Raw genomic sequence first — 16,644 nt, forward strand, 5'->3', positions numbered from 1 at the left:
TAATCTCGTATTACGTTATTCCTTACATTTTATAACATATTGAAAACGGTAATGGTCTGTAAAACAGCATTACATGCCGCCCATACCTGATGAAAGAATGGAAAGCGCTATTCAAATAAGTACATGCAATATTGTCCTTAACTAGCAGCATTGATTGTATAATTAGTCATTCCTTTGTAATAATCTGTTCGTTCTGCAGTTTCGTAAAAATACCAAATTTGTGATCACATGCCCAACAACAAAGAATTCAAGCACAAGGATCTGCTCTTAACACCCTGGCAACAGATTTATCTTGTCTATCTACACGAATAAAATTCATAACAAATACTTTAATAATGTTTGACGGCCCGGTCTACAGCAGCAGAAGATTCTTTATCGAACATAAAAATAGAACAACCAATACTACCGCAGTACAACACAGGTAAATAAACTCGTTGTCCTCCGTTACAACCGGTTTGCTAGTCTGCTTATCTTCCACAAACAATATTTTTGTGCACACAGCCTTCGAGCTCCCTCCTCTCAACGTCTTTTTGAACTCATCCACACCCTTCTTATGGTCAAAATCATACACCTCTACCATGAACTTATGGTTTTTCGATGTGCATTCACTTTGTAAAATAACATTTATTGTTATCGTCTGCAGTGGTTTTATAATGCCAATGTTTGGTCTGACCGAATAATCTTTTGGGCTTGTCGTGCGTATTTTGTACGCTCCACCAGAGAGCACGTTGTTCTGCAGTGTTATTGTTCCTTTTTTTGTAACATTATCTATTGTGATGTACTTTGATGGTAGGATCATTACTGACGAGTCGTTCATTTTTCTACGGCTTCTTTCTTTTATAGGATGGGTGATTTAATTCGTCAATTTTTAGGAGAAATTTTGTGCTGAGCACGATGGCTGTCTCTGGCAGCAGATTGTGATATTGGCGCTGTTATCGGGAGCGCTTAAACCATAAAGAGACAAACATTTCTGCTTAACTCCTTTTTTGCGTGTGCAGAGCACTTCAAAATATGATAAAAAATGTTTTTTCGCGTTTAGTGCGTATTTTGCAAGGAATGAATAGCGAATGGTAAGTATCGGGATGTGATCCGATGATCAGGCGATATGCTTGTGTTTCCTGCCGTACAAACGTTTGTTTCGCCCCAATGCATGAGCAGAGACTTAGCACTATGCTAACCATCAACGTGAATACGCGCCTATACTACCAAAGATTCGTGCGGATGTCTTTGAATAAGAACAAATATTCGATTCAAATCCTGTTTTAGCATCAACTGATAGGTCCAAATTCCGCATTTACTCGTAACCAATCTAATTGGGGAATCGCTATCCAATTAACGCATAAGCTGTTTTCACATTTAATAGCATTTTCCTCATCAATCACCCTTGGACCGCTAATATAGATGAGATCGTTCTTGGACAAGTCTTAACAGCTGTTTTTACCTGATAATCAAAGCTACGTCACCGATTAATTTTGCTTTAATCACACCGGTCCAAAGTTACTGCGTGAACGGGCAGTGACACTTACTTTTTTCGCTAACTAAGTTTATTTATCTTCTCGTGCAACATATCTAAAAAACACACTTTTTTGGTCTGATCATAATTTCTTGCCTGCTAAATTTATTTATCACTTCAAAACTACGATGCGCCACATTTTATCAGCTAAAAAATCCCTCGAATTTACGAATACTTAAACAAACCTATGAAAGAATTGAGCTGGCCCTAAAAGAAACACACCATAAATCACGTTTACCTGCTCCTACAGAATGCACCGCACCTGAATATTTGGGACAATAAACTGTGTAATTTTTATTGCAAGCAATTCGTGCAATATCAGGGAAAAAGAGATAATAGCAAATATCAGAGTAATATCTTACAATTGTGTTGATAGCATCCCTGTCATGAATTATAGCGGCACCTCTACGTACCATGCAAAGTTGTAGGACCGTGATAAAATATGATAGCAGGTAATAAATACGAACTAAATTAGATTTGATTACGGTTATTGCGGTGTATGAACAACATTACTCCTATCAGCACGTGTTAAATGCAACAAATACGATAATTATTGTGTTAGGAATGGAGAAAGACCCATTTTACTACAGCAGCTACTGCCAGAACAAAACCAGCATTTAACTCATCACCCCGTGGTACACGCTTGCTTAGCACTATACATGTGCTTAATGCGATATTCGTGTTAAATAACGGTCTTTATTCGAACTTGTGCGTTCTCTAGCCTGAATGTGATCGCTGTTCAAGAATGATACCCTACCCGGTGCTGATCATGAACAAATGGTGGTTATGCCGGGTTAACGGTGACCCTAATTTGCTTATTAGGGGTGTTATAGGGTAAATTTAGTTTGAAGAGCTGTGTAAATGAAAAGATAACCATTTCAACAACGCTCTAGCCTGTTGCCGGTTCTTCCTCTAATCGTTCCACTACGGTTGCAATACCATGCCAATCGTTATCAATCGCATGTATAACGTGAATTAAAAACGTTTGCTTTGTCCGTTCATAGAACATCGTGCTGCTGCTATCTATGCTGAGATGCACGGTTCTCGTATGTAATTAGGAGGTAAGCTCCGTAGATAACGGTGAAATGGTATGGTACCGATTCATACACCAATAGAACCGTTTTAAATGCTGCTCTTCATATCAGCAATGACATACATCAATAGAACCGTTTTAAATGCTGCTCTTCATATCAGCAATGACATACATCAATAGAACCGTTTTAAATGCTGCTCTTCATATCAGCAATAAACAAATCATTTTTTCGCTGCAAGAACAACTCATTAGCAGTGCTAGAGTGCACTTGTAACGATGATCGCAGGGATGATAAGCAAACCGCATTTACTGTTACCTCTCGTGCACCATCATAAACTTATGTTAGTGTAGCATTCATTGTTAACTAAACCTGCCATACCGCCAGGATATGACATGCGTAATGGTGTTGCTGCCTTTACGATGCAAATATCTTCATCATATCGTAGATCGTTAGAGTGCGGCAGACCTGTGTCAACGACACGGTATAAATTGGGAAAAGAATTGCCTTTCAGCATGTTGGTGCGCAGTCTCACGATCGGAGAGAAGAGCGTTTTTAAGGAATGTATTACATGATTGTATAGGGCAATAACTTTGTTTGCAGCGTTATTTGTTGGCATAGGAGGAATGCATGCAGCAATACATCCTTACAGGTACTTTTCCTTTTTACATTTCAAAGACGGGATGAATGAAGGGGAATAATAGCTCAGCAGCACTCATACTGGCGCGTAATTTTAGTTGCAGTGGTATAAACGGCCATTAACAGACTCGGTTTACAAAAAAGTATAACATTACTAAAAAGGGATATAAAATAAGCGCTTCACCAACATACGAGATTCGTAATACACGCGGTGCAACAAACAACAGCCAATTAATTGCTTAGACTTTCATTGTAACGCGTGCCATAAAATAAAATTTTTGTTGGCAGGGGCAGCAGAGCGTAACACTTACTAAACGATGAACAATCAGAAAAATGTTGCTCGAAAAAATGGTGATGGTGCAAAAGGAGAGAACGACAGAGAAACGGATTACATTCCTTTGGTTTTAAACACTAGCAATTACTATGTGAACCATCGGAGGGATTATATAAACGGGTGCAGGTGTAATAATGAACACAAACATGGGAAAAAACATAGATGCTGTGATGGTAGCATGTTTTATGGCTATGAAACAGAAAGAAAGACAGAATTGGAGTATTTGAACGAAGCAGGGAAACACGGCAGCGTTTATTTGGGCGAGAGAATGAATGAAGGGCTGTTGAACAGGTTTGATGGCGGGGATAATTGGGGGTTGAATTTTTGTAACGGGCTTAGATCGCAATTACCGAATAACTTGAGTGCTGGGCATGCAAAACCTGGCGACAGGGGGTATAATGGGCAATTTAATGGAGAGCATGTGGAGAAGATGAATGGTAATATGAGTGCTGGGCGTGCATATGCTAACATGGATGGGAGTGAACGGGATGAGAAGATGCTACGAAGCAACGATGGGTGTCGCTCGTACAACGAAACATACTTCCACAATATGGAACAACACTTCAGAGATGGGGATGGAAGGAAGAGAAGTGGCACAGATGAGAGTGACTGTAGGGTAAATGGAAGGGAATTGTACAGCAGATATTCAGCATGGGGAGAAAAAGGAGCAAAGCACATGAATTATTACACAGGTACTTTGAAAAGAGGTGCATGGGGAACATCTTTAGATAACCACAAATATAACGAGACTTACGCACCAGAGAGTATTAATGGCACGGTCACATACCTAAAAGAAAGCAACGAACGATATGAAGCATATCAAACGGCGTGTTACAACAACGAGCACATGACTGGCACGTACAACCAGCAGTTTACACAAAATAGGAAGTGCTACGTATCTGCTAATTCATTAGAGAATGATATCTGTCAAGGAGAAACATTTAGCTCACCAAGGCTGTGCCAGGATCGTTCAAACCGGCAGTTTGGCAGCAAATGTGATCATCAAGGATTGGCTGTACATGCTGATGATTGCGGAGTAGCAGACAAGCATGCGAAAAAATTTGACGAGCAACACAAAAAAAGTAGCGATGAGTTCACGGACAGCACGATGCACCATTCGCTCAATAAAAATTGTTATGGAGCAAAGCAGTGCAATGAAAAGAAAGGAGGAGGCAATGAGCAACATGTTGCAGGTGTGCATGCATTCACAGTACCGGATGAAGAGAACAAATATTACGGGCACGTTATAACGGGCGATGATGGAAAACAAAATCATAATTTGGAAAATGAAGCGGTTTATGTGTCTAATAATGGAGCAAAGATAGAAAACCACGATAATGCCAAAAAACTGGGCATAGCGGCACATGAAATGGTAATAGAAGAAAAAAATGAAATTGTGCGCGATGAGTTTGCAATGGAATCGTGTTCAAAACAACAAAAAGAGGGCAAACACTCTGCCTCAGATTATACGGCAGAGCTACGTGCAACCGATCGCGGTATGGAAAAATGTTGCAATCTGGCCAAAGATTCATTATTTGAAGTTGTGGATCGTATGATTACACTGGAAGATGACAGACAAACGGATAGGTGCGATATAACCGACAGCGTGGCACAGGAAGTGACAGATAAAGACCAAGGCTATGATTCTGATGGTGGTATGCCATACAATAGAGGAAGAGTTGTAAATAATGAGGAGCAGAATGTAGCTGCAGGATCACAACCAGATCCAAGGATCTTAGATGAATACAAACAAAGCCATCAAGGGGATCAGAAGCGTATTAAAGCAGAAGAAACAGAAATTGAAAAAGGACCTGCTCATCACAACGAAATAAAGAGGCAAGGTCTCATCAAGAATGCCGTAAATGACAAAATAGCTTCGGCAACAGGGCTGTTAGAATGCGATTATACGTACTACTTCATCAATACCAGTCGGATTCATGGCAACGGTTTGTTCGCTTCCAAGCTCATACCCAAGGACTCAATGATCATCGAGTACCAGGGTGTACAAATAGGCAACATGATGGCAGATAAATTGGAAGAGGAGTACCAACGTAACAATATAAATTCGATATACTTATTCAGACTTGATAAGGATCTGATCATAGATGCAACTGTTTATGGCAATAAAGCACGGTTTATCAATCACTGCTGCGATCCTAATGCTGAAGCACGCGTTACGATTCACGATGACCGGCTCAAGCTGCTAATCTACGCTTTAAAGGACATACGGGTCAACCAGGAAATAACGATGTACTACAATTTTAGCTCAGAAGCAGGCGATGAGGAGCTGAAATGCAGCTGTGGCAGTGATAAATGCAGAAAAGTTATGTAATGGCAGTAATAATGTGATATGCGTGGAATAGGTACATAACAAATCGTAAATTTTATAGAAATTACTTTTTACCTTGCCTTTGTGGTACGGCATTCACTATGAGCTGTTCATCGCCATAGTTTTTTGCGAGCAAGGATTTGCTCCATACCAATGGTAATTCAGCACTCAGCAGAATATGTTGATGTGCACCAGTGCTACGCTGATGTTGATACGGCTGGGAATGGCTTGTTCAGGCTGCGTGGCTTGCAGATGGAAAGGGTTGACGGTTTTGAATGAACACTTGTTATGTTGAAAGGGATGAATTGCACTCTGTCCAGCACAGACCAATCAGGAACACCTGTTTCAGGCATGTCCTTGTTTATCACGGATAACAGACATGATGGCAACCTACACAATAGATCTATAAAATGGTCTGTTTTCTCCTTTGTAGCAACTCTCTTCTTAAAATAGGTGTAATTTAATTAAACGCTCTTTTCAGCAAAAGAGCAATGCTTTTCCGCTGATAACTCGAGCAGCGCAATAATTCTCACCGATTGGGTCAAAACATTTTATAAACACCGTAATTACAGCATCAAGCCACCATAACAGGGTTAATTTCTACGGCATACATCCATCGGTTGCTAATGCACTGCTCCCACAGAAACCTGCGATCACAAGATGCAAAAATTTATCCCAGAACAATTCAAACGCATTCAAGCTAAGAAACAGCAATCAGCCAGTTCACCATACGAAACAGGATAACTTTATTGACCACTTATCGGATAAAAATTCGCTTTACCCGTTTGTATAATCTAACCGTGTACATCCTGTCCCAGCCAAACACCTGAATATCGCCGCTCCGTCTCAGTTTCTTTTCCTCTGCCTTATTCACTCCCTCATACTTCCTTCTGTTGATCAAAAATCTCATAAAACTTACCAGCAGATCCGTCAACACCGCGATAAACAGGATGAATACCACCAAATTTACATAGAAGAAAGCCTTTGCCTCCGGATTGATCGGTACCGTAAACTTGTCCTTTAGCATCAGATCGTATTCTTTCTTGTGCTTGTTTAGGATGTTGTACCCGTCCGTTATGATCTTTTCTGCCAAGTTTTTTGGAAGATCGAGATCAGGGAATGGTTTGCTTTCTTTCACAAGCCTGTAGAATTGTGAGCGTATTACTTTGATGTCCGTGTTTTCTTTTACGTCGAACATTTCATAGAATGTGCGAAACTTCGTCTTTTTGTGTAGTGTTTGGATAGATTTGAATATGTTTGAGTTGTTGACGAGAGCAAGAATCGGGAACAAGAAGAGGAACATTTTAGGGGCTGTAAAATTACAAATTTAATTTACGGCATGTAAATATTAACAAGGATAAAAAATGAGTTTTAGATCTTTTATCGGTAAATAAACTATTTTCAAACATAAAATTAAAGGGTGAAAGAACCGTTTCATATTTCATCACCAAAAATTGTACAGAAAAGATCTTTACCAAATACACAGATAATCTACGGATGCACACAAATATAGCAGATAGTTCAAACATGATGGACCGTAAGAAAAGATGCTACGTTACAGCTTTTATACTCCTTTCTTACAAAATAATTTAATTAGTAACAATACGAGCACCGTTTGGTACTCAATCATACGCTTCAACCTTTCTATAAATTTGTTTTCAAATCAAGTTAAAAAGCGATTATTGCTGTTAAGATCGGTACCTCGTCATGTCAACACCAAATAACGTATACTTCCTGAACAATGATGGCTAATGATAGTTCATTAGCAAGAAAGGAGGTTGTTCTATTGCATGTTGGGTAAAAGGAAGTACTGCCCAGTAAGTTTACGTTGGTGAAAAGTGTTCAAAGGCTGTGCATGGTGGTATTCTTTCATAATATTATGGTGTATTGGTATTTTCAAGAAGAATATTCTATTTAATGTTGGCACGAAGGAATGGTAACGTGGATATTTGTGCTGATATGTGAAGAATGAATAAATGTACGTTGTACGAATGAACTTGAATATTGGTAGCGCACTACATCGTATGCTAGCGTGCAGCTGTTGGGCCGTTTTTGTTCTTTACAGCTGATCGTTCATCAACAAATATTCGTGGTGGCAATCGACACGTTAGCGGAAAAGAGCCTAACCACGAACGATACTCGCGAGCTGCACACAGTGCTCTTATGAGACTTGGTACCATATTTCGTGCTATTTTCGCTGAAAATACGTTTACTTATCTTCTTATACGGCAATAACACGTTATATTTTGTACGAACGGGCAATTTTATGACTATGGCAGAGAATAACCTGCAAAAATGGTTTTACCACAGCAACAAAGATATGCGTGTCATAGTTCACTTATTGCTGAATTTTGATCATTTTTTATGGACAGTTATTGCTCATTGGTTTCATGTGTTAACATTTCTGACCCCCTTCAGAACGAGCCGCTGCCGAAGATGTCCATAGGAACAAATCTGCTATGTCTTCTCGAATCGAGCCAATACTTTGACTTTGATATACTACCAGAAATATCGGCTGAACTTTCACTGCAACTTATAAAAGAGGGAAACATTTGCACACTCAGTTCGCAGGTATTTGTAATCGATATTTGTGATGAGGCGGTGACCGTTCTTTTCGTAGACGAAATGTGGAATGAACGATTTGCCTATCTAAAGCGGTATTTTGAGCTATGTCTTAGGAAAAGGGATTTTCTGCTGTTCTTTATTCTTCTGAGGCACTTTCTCAGACATGAGGACCAGGATAAAACGTATGTGCTGGACAATGAGCATGAATACATACGAAGGGTGAATGCCATAAGGTTATATCCAGGCAGGTGCGGTAGGAATGTCTTGTTCAAGCACGGGTTATTTTTCTGTGAATGTGTGTTCCATTCATCGACAGCGATAAAATCACTGGAGCACAGCCTTCATGGGAACATCTTTGTGCATGATGAGAAGGTTGAGCCAAAAAATGATGTCTTCGAGATCAAAGGAAATTCTTTCTTTTTTAAGGGACAGCGTGACAAGAAGATGAGCTTTCTACTAAAGAAAGGATTTACGGCTGAGGAAATATTCAACTTTTTTGGTGTTGGACGCTAGGAAGCGGACTGTCTGTTAAGTAACTGTGAGCACCGTTTCGATGAATGTGTACTGTGATTCGTTAAAAACAGCGATTCTTCAAACAATCAAGCATTTTATGGCTGACTTTGTTATTCTGTGTTAATTGTGATTAATATTCGTAGTGCCACGTTTTTAAGTCTATGCAACGATTCATTAGCAGCACAGATATCGCTTCATTAATATTTGCACTTTTGTTGCTCTGGTTTTGGTTCAATAATGACACGAGAAGACAAGGCGTGTACAATGCTCCTTGTGCACATTCCTGTTTATGTCTGCCCTAACAATAAATATAATGCTGTAAAATTGGTAGCTCATAACTTTTTTATGAAGATGTCAACGGCGTAAACCGTCTTTTACGGTGTTTTTCTCGCCATGAGAAGAAAAAGGCTGTATACCACGCCACTATCTGTGGTAATTCTGTGTATCTTAATGCAGCCCATGTGTGCAGTATACATCTATAAGTAGCACAAACATTTGTTGTGCCGAGGTTGGGTGGCCGAGCGGTCTAAGGCGCTAGTTTAAGGTGCTAGTCTCTGCGGAGGCGCGGGTTCGAATCCCGCCCCAGCCAATTTTGCTTCACACGAAAATTTTGTAGTTTTAGGTGCTTTATGAAGGACAACGTAGCGCGGGTGCATAAATTCATGCAGTACAAGCACTGATCCACACTATTGCATCAATCTTGGCATTAGAGATTATGATTGTGACTGGTTCGTTCAATTTAATCAAGCTATGTATCAAATTTTGCAATCAATGTACTTAGACCACAGGTAATTGCTATAGCACAAGCAAGACAGTACGGTTGTGCGGGTAAATTCTCGTTCTCAGAATGTCAGCCCTGTTACAACTAAGTGCTTCTTATTGCTCTGTTCACCGTGCCATGGTACAAAAATACCACCAAGCATAATGCTCAACGTGAATTGGCCTGGGATCAAAAACTCCTCCAAAATATACTTTTTAATAACTTCGACCAAACAAGGTGTACTTGTCGCACATCTCTCCACATTTCAAACATTGCATGTCCGTGCGCTCGTTATTCTCAAACGGAACACACAGGCTCTTCGCACCCTGCTGATCAACAGTTCCATCTGTAAAAACTGTTGTCTCCTTCTTGATGGTTTCTTCGCACTCTATACGTCCACAAAACGGTATCATTATCATGTTATTGTAACTCAGCTCACACTTAAAGTCTTCCCAGCTGCTCGCCCTCCTTATTCTCTTCATCTGTTCGGCTTTGGCCTTCTCATACATCTGATCATGGATCTTGTTAAGCTCGCTAAGCACGCTCTCACCGATATCCACAGAAGATATTTTTCTTTTGTTGCCGTTCATCCGTGTTACCATAACAACCTCGCTGCTTCGGTAATCATTCATCCCGATTTCCATCCTCAGTGGTACACCCTTCAGTTCCCAATGGTTAAACTTAAATCCTGCAAGAACGTTTTTCCTGTCATCAAGAAGAACACGAATGCCCTTTTCCTCCATTTCCTTCTTAATCCGTTCGATGTACCCGACAACATCGCTATTCATCGATCCGCACGGAACTATGACGACCTGTACTTTGCTTACCCGTGGCGGCAGCACAAGACCGATGTCGTCGGAATGTATCATCACCGCAATACCGATACACCGTGTTGTCAATCCCCAACTGTTCTGATAAACATGCTCCTCGTTGTTACACTTGTCAACAATCTTGACATCGTACATCTTTGAAAAGTTCTGCCCAAGAAAATGCGATGTAGCGGCTTGTACAGCCTTTCCGTTTATCGGAATAAATGCTTCCACCGTCGTGGTGTACTCTGCACCGCCAAACTTTTCATTCTCTGTTTTTTTTCCTTTTATCACCGGAATGGCTAAAAGATCTGTGTATATCTTTTCGTAGAGATCAAGAATTTGCAGGACTTCCTGCTCTGCACCTTCTTTCTCATAATAGGCCGTGTGTCCCTCCTGCCAGAGGAATTCTCTTCCTCTTATGAACGGTAGGGTGCTTTTCACCTCCCACCTGAGCACATTACACCACTGGTTCAGTTTCAAAGGAAGATCGCGATGAGAAAAAAGCCATTTTTTGAAGTATGGATACATCACAGCCTCAGAAGTTGGTCGTATAGCAACCGGCTCAATATCGTTTTCACCGCACTTCGTGATCCAGGCCAATTCCGGCGCAAAGTTCTCGATGTGATTGGCCTCCTTTTCCAATGCATCTTTTGTCACCAAAAGCGGGAAGTAGCACTCGTCCACACCCATTTTCGTTATATCGCGGGTAAAAGACTCCTTCACGACACTCCAGATGAAATACGACCACGGCCGCATAATAAAGCAGCCTTTTATATCGTAATATTCAAGAAGTTCTGATTTTATCACAAGCTGCTGATACCACTCACTAAAGTTCTCTGCTTTTTTGTATGTAAGACCAAATTCTGGTACTTTTTTCTTTTCTCTGATTGTGGTCATGTAAGGGGTAACTTGATCTGACGGCTTAAATGCAATCAAATGATTTAATCAATCAAGAACAAACAACACACATTTGTGAAGTGAGTATAGTTTACTTATAATAAAAACGTAACACATCAATACAGTGCAAAGGCTTTTATACCGCATAATACAGAACAAAAGGAGTATCGTATTCTCATAGTAACGCTAAATGAAGAGTCCTTTTCAACAAACCGTAAAATTCATCATAACCTCTTTTGCACCCGTGAAGTGTCGTAATTCTTGTAAAATGCTTCATTTGCAGGACTAGAAACTGTTTTATATCGAGATTCTATTCATTGTTGATGCTAGGGGCTAGCAATTTCCACAAAAATGATTCGTAGGTCTAGCACCAGAACAAGCGCAGTTTTACGATGCCTGTTGTTTTGTTGAATGCTTCCACGATATGATGTTTAAAAGAGATTTATTAACACGGATGATAACTGTTTCCTATGCAGTGATAATTATCAAATTTAATACCTCACAATACAGCACATGTAAAATTTATCAAACCCACTTTTCTACTCGAGGAATGTGCATATAAGGTTATATCTACAGCGATTTTATGTAGATAGTTCTCAGAATACTTACGAGCCTTACATTTCTTTGCTATTTTTGATACAATCATATTCTTGAAAAAATACATATTGTTTTACTTTTCGTTGCCTAGCAATTACGTCCCAAACTCAGTGTTTTTAATATCCTCCTCCGTTTTAAGGCAAGGTCTTTCTCCGCTTCAATCATCAATTTGCCTGTTTTGCAACATCTGAGGCATTAAACTCGAATATTTTTTATTAATCACGATAATTTAGTTACATACTGCCATAGCGACACGTAGAGAATACCCAAAAAAACAATAATGAATTGATTGTGCGTTCCAAAACTAGGCTAATCATGGTGTATTAGCGTTACCTTTCCCACAGGTCACCAGTTGGTAGTAAAATGCTAATACAAGATATCACGAAAAGATTGGTCAGAGAGTCTTAAAATTTACAAGTGATAATACGATGTACTGTCTACAATTCTGAGTGTGATGGCGTAACTTATGTTTAATTTGCTGTCTTAGGGTTAGTCAAAGTAAAATTGCGATTCATAGGTTGTAAGCTTGATACGTGCTATAAAATACATTAATATATTAGTACGTAATTACCAACGAATATATTATAGGTTTAGGATGAAAATGAGACGCTGTATGGCTACTGCTAGCAAGGAAGAGTTGATCAGTGTGTTTGAGATGCTATCATTTAAAATAATGAATTGTGGAAAATGCACACAATAAAGGAGGTGCTAGAACAAACTACCAATAGAAAAGAAGGTCTTGGTGCGCACTTCCAGATTTCAAACGAATAATAATTACCAGTGAATAGTATAAGTTAATTAATTACGGGTGACATTATTGGAAACTGTTATGAGCACATACCAAACGGGTCGTATAACGATATGATTGACGTATTTATGAACAAAACCAATCATTATTAATAAATCACGGATGGAAAGTATCCATATAGAAAAAAATGTATTAATTTGTTACTTTCGTGGTGACAAGAATATGATTGATACCGGTATGAGCACTTTAAAGCAAATACTATGTGTGTAGAGACACACAACTACCTTCTTAGGTCTATGCCGCTCGAAAATGGCAATATAATTCCACCAAACTAGTAAATTTCTTTAATATGTCAAAGCGTGCAGCATATTTCTTGTGGTTAATTAACGAAGGTGCATAAAATGCAAACGTTTACATGATCATAAAACGTACAAATTGCTTATCGCGTTCGCAGCAGGTCTCACCTCCATAAAATTTATCACGGTTATAAAAACTCAAAAAAAAATAAAAAATAAAAGGGTATGGAGTACAAAGAGGTATCAGTTGACAAGATAATATCAAAACTGTTGTCGGTGAAGAATAGTAGGCCGGGCAAGAACGTTCATCTGAGTGAGTCTGAGATACTGTTCTTGTGTGAGAAGACAAAAGAAATACATCTTAGTCAGCCGATGCTCTTGCATATTAAAGCGCCGATAAAGATATGCGGTGATATACATGGGCAGTACAGAGACCTACTGAAACTGTTTGATTTTGGCGGTTTTCCGCCCGACAACAATTACCTATTCTTGGGCGACTATGTTGATCGGGGCAAACAGTCGCTGGAGACGATTTGTCTGTTGTTTGCGTACAAGATAAAATATCCGCAGAACATTTTTCTGCTCAGAGGAAACCATGAGTGTGCGAGCATCAACAAGATTTATGGCTTTTTTGACGAGTGCAAACGTAGACACAGCATAAAAATATGGAAGAATTTTACTGATTCCTTTAACTGCTTGCCGATTTCGGCCATAGTAGGTGAGCGGATACTTTGTATGCACGGGGGAATATCGCCCGAGCTGAAGAATCTGGACCAGATCAGGAAAATAAAACGACCTACCGATGTTCCAGACGATGGCTTACTCTGTGATATATTATGGGGCGACCCGGAGCCATCGATCTCTGGTTGGGGAGAGAATGACAGGGGAGTGTCCGTAACGTTTGGTGCCGATGTGGTAAAGGAGTTCTTGGACAGCAACGATCTTGATCTTATTTGTAGAGCACATCAGGTGGTCGAAGAGGGATACGAGTTCTTTGCGGATAGACGATTAGTTACCGTGTTCTCGGCACCGAACTACTGCGGTGAATTTGATAATGCTGGCGCCATTATGAATGTGGACGAGGACTTGACGTGTTCGTTCCAGATTCTAAAGCCGACCGACAAGCTCAGCCCTGTATCTGATGGTTTCATTGGTATGGCGGATTCTGTTTCAAATTCGACAACATCAGACTCCTAGACAATAATATTTATGAATAAATGGTTTATATGTCTTTAATGAGTGCTTCTTGGGTAGCGGATCCTTATGCTCACCCTCCTCTGGGCTGTCTCTAATGATTCTGGAAGTATTCACGGTAGTGCCCTGTATTTTATCGTGAAAGCGTTCAATATCGTTTATCCGTAGTATGATGGAAAAACGAGACAATCTTTCTATTTTATCGATATTTAATTGCGCAGTGCTATGCGGTAAAGTGCTGCTGTGTTTTCGCTTTGAGCGGTTATCAAACATGCACGTCTTCCTTTGAATTCGGAAAAAGGAGAATTTGGACCAAAAACAGCTAAAATATATTCAGACTATGAAACAAACAAGTTGTCCACGGCAACGCTAAAATTTACTTCGCTTGAACACATGGTACTCTGCTATATTCATTACACAGCCGTATCGCAACACTGTTCATCACACGTGGTTTAATTGTGAGGAGTTTTACGGAATTAAGCAGATGTGGTACAATTTTATTTACGATTTGTACGTGTTTGTAGAAATAGGGAAGTATTCCAAGCATAATTATGTTTGTTGAGCGCAAAATGCTTTTAGAAAACATGTAAAACTAAGAAGAGAAAATTTATCGGTTGTGGTTCTAATGGCAGTGAACTTTTGAATATGAACGGTACCTGACATTATTACAAGTTCTGCTATGTTTTACAGCCTGAGCACAGAATTAAAGCAAAAAATACCACAACAAGATAGTGACAACCTTATCAGACAAATTTGGCAGTTGTAATACAGTTTACACGCATTCCAAATATACATGCATTCTCTCATGAGTGCTCCTTACGCTATGATGGCATCTCTTAACCAGGTCATTTCCTCAGCGATATGATTGTAAAAGAAGTGTCTGTTCAGTTGTGCAATCTCATATGTGTAAAATCGAGCAATAATATTTATTTATAGTTTAACCTGGTCACTGCTTCCGGTACTACGATATAAGATTGTTGTACAAAACAAAGTCATCTTCGGTTCCTCTCAGCTCCACATTCACTTCTGCCAGTTCCGCTTCCACATTATTACCGGCTCCCTTAACATTATTTAGCAGGATCATAATATCGTCAAAGTCTGCGCTGTAAGTTAAAGCGTCAGAATAATCGGCAGCATCGGAAAATACTCTAGCTATTTGACTTTGTGTCAGCCCGTTACATGCGTTAACAAGCTCGTGTATCTCAGTATCACTCAGCCTGCATTCATTATATGTTAAAAAGCTTTCTATCAAGAGCTGTATCTCATCAGGAGATGGCTTATTGAACAGTATTTTCGTGTGAAACCTGCGAAGAAAGGCCTCATCGAGAGTTTTTGGTAAATTTGTCGCACCAATAAAGATAAGTCGATCTGATAACTTTGAGCGCATGCCGTCCAGGATACACAGAAACTCTGATTTTACGTTACTGCTGTGTTCAGAGTTTTCCTCTTTTCTTTTACTAAAGAACGAGTCGATCTCATCCATGAAGACAATCGTGACGTCGTGTTTCTTGTTTTTGATCGCAAAATCCCACAATTTCTGTATATTTTTTTCCGTTCCACCAACGTACCTGTCGTTCAGAGAGGAAGGCTGTACAGCAATCAACCTCACACAAGGATCCATTTTCTTTAGTTTTGCCAATAAATCTGATTTTTTCATTTTATTGATGTTTATTCTGCTCTTTTTTAGCTTCAGTAATTTCAAATTTTGGTCTAGAAGAAAGGCTAGCTTCTTAACCAGCAGTGTTTTTCCTGTTCCTGGCTCGCCGTAGAACAGAATGTTTTTCTTTGCAGCGGTTATCTTGCTATTCAGCAGCTTTTTGTTTTTCTTGTCTATCAAATTCACAATACGTGTTATTCGACCGACCAGCGTTTCCATTATGCTCTCTTTCCCGAAGTAATTGGTTGCGCTAAAAACGGTTGGATCGTTGATGGTTTTGTACGCGTCCTGCATTTTCTTCTTTGCTATGAACCTCAACGAAAAAGCCACCAGACACGCGACTATCGCACCAATAACGATAATTTTCAGTAAAAGCGAATTCTTTCCTCCTTTTTTGCTTTTAGGTTTTTTGAACAGATTATATCCCACAAGATATGTCAGTACATCCACTGTTATGTCCCTGTTCAACATTTCGTTCCTGCTGCTTTTCACAAAGTACAGCATTTTGAGCTCCACGTCATCCGGCTTTTTGGCTTGATTATTCGCTTTTTCCATGGACTCAGCTTATTGTAGCGTATTTAAATAGCTTTTAATTTGAATATTTAGAGCAAAATTCATTTGCGGATTAATTTATTCAATTTTACCCATTTCGGACAGGAACACAATTGGTGCGGCAAACACACGGCACATCCAAAATAGAACATGAGAACGTGTACACATTCTTTCCATATATTTTATAGACAGAGCTTGCTATTTATG

General features: G+C 39.5%; 7 protein-coding genes and 1 non-coding gene across 8 annotated transcripts; 4 read left to right on the forward strand and 4 right to left on the reverse strand.

Moving 5' to 3' along the window:
- Positions 1-336: 336 nt before the first annotated feature.
- VCUG_01085 (uncharacterized protein) lies at positions 337-836 on the reverse strand. The gene has a single exon (XM_008075913.1). It carries the CDS (start codon positions 815-817, stop codon positions 353-355), a length of 465 nt encoding a protein of 154 aa, XP_008074104.1. The 5' UTR covers positions 818-836; the 3' UTR covers positions 337-352.
- Positions 837-3,489: 2,653 nt separating this feature from the next.
- On the forward strand, positions 3,490-6,326 carry VCUG_01086 (uncharacterized protein). The gene has a single exon (XM_008075914.1). The coding sequence runs from the start codon at positions 3,501-3,503 to the stop codon at positions 5,847-5,849; it is 2,349 nt and encodes a 782-aa protein (XP_008074105.1). The 5' UTR covers positions 3,490-3,500; the 3' UTR covers positions 5,850-6,326.
- VCUG_01087 (uncharacterized protein) lies at positions 6,300-7,149 on the reverse strand (the record flags this gene model as incomplete). Its single annotated transcript, XM_008075915.1, has 1 exon — positions 6,300-7,149. One exon carries the CDS (start codon positions 7,147-7,149, stop codon positions 6,604-6,606), a length of 546 nt encoding a protein of 181 aa, XP_008074106.1. The 3' UTR covers positions 6,300-6,603.
- A 1,061-nt stretch (positions 7,150-8,210) lies between these two features.
- Positions 8,211-9,089, forward strand: VCUG_01088 (uncharacterized protein; the record flags this gene model as incomplete). Its single annotated transcript, XM_008075916.1, has 1 exon — positions 8,211-9,089. One exon carries the CDS (start codon positions 8,211-8,213, stop codon positions 8,922-8,924), a length of 714 nt encoding a protein of 237 aa, XP_008074107.1. The 3' UTR covers positions 8,925-9,089.
- A 342-nt stretch (positions 9,090-9,431) lies between these two features.
- On the forward strand, positions 9,432-9,513 carry VCUG_02806. Its single transcript has one exon. It is a non-coding gene; the product is annotated as a tRNA-Leu (tRNA).
- A 368-nt stretch (positions 9,514-9,881) lies between these two features.
- On the reverse strand, positions 9,882-11,393 carry VCUG_01089 (proline-tRNA ligase; the record flags this gene model as incomplete). Its single annotated transcript, XM_008075917.1, has 1 exon — positions 9,882-11,393. The coding sequence occupies one exon, from the start codon at positions 11,391-11,393 to the stop codon at positions 9,900-9,902; it is 1,494 nt and encodes a 497-aa protein (XP_008074108.1). The 3' UTR covers positions 9,882-9,899.
- A 1,865-nt stretch (positions 11,394-13,258) lies between these two features.
- Positions 13,259-14,255, forward strand: VCUG_01090 (serine/threonine-protein phosphatase PP1-alpha catalytic subunit; the record flags this gene model as incomplete). The annotated part of the gene is made up of 1 exon (XM_008075918.1): positions 13,259-14,255. A coding segment is annotated over one exon (973 nt), but the record flags the coding sequence as incomplete, so codon positions are not given.
- An 885-nt stretch (positions 14,256-15,140) lies between these two features.
- VCUG_01091 (uncharacterized protein) lies at positions 15,141-16,440 on the reverse strand (the record flags this gene model as incomplete). The annotated part of the gene is made up of 1 exon (XM_008075919.1): positions 15,141-16,440. The coding sequence occupies one exon, from the start codon at positions 16,438-16,440 to the stop codon at positions 15,190-15,192; it is 1,251 nt and encodes a 416-aa protein (XP_008074110.1). The 3' UTR covers positions 15,141-15,189.
- Between the last annotated feature and the right edge of the window lie 204 nt (positions 16,441-16,644).

Source organism: Vavraia culicis, assembly GCF_000192795.1.
Source record: "Vavraia culicis subsp. floridensis unplaced genomic scaffold supercont1.15, whole genome shotgun sequence".
In the NCBI taxonomy this organism is placed as follows: domain Eukaryota; kingdom Fungi; phylum Microsporidia; family Pleistophoridae; genus Vavraia; species Vavraia culicis.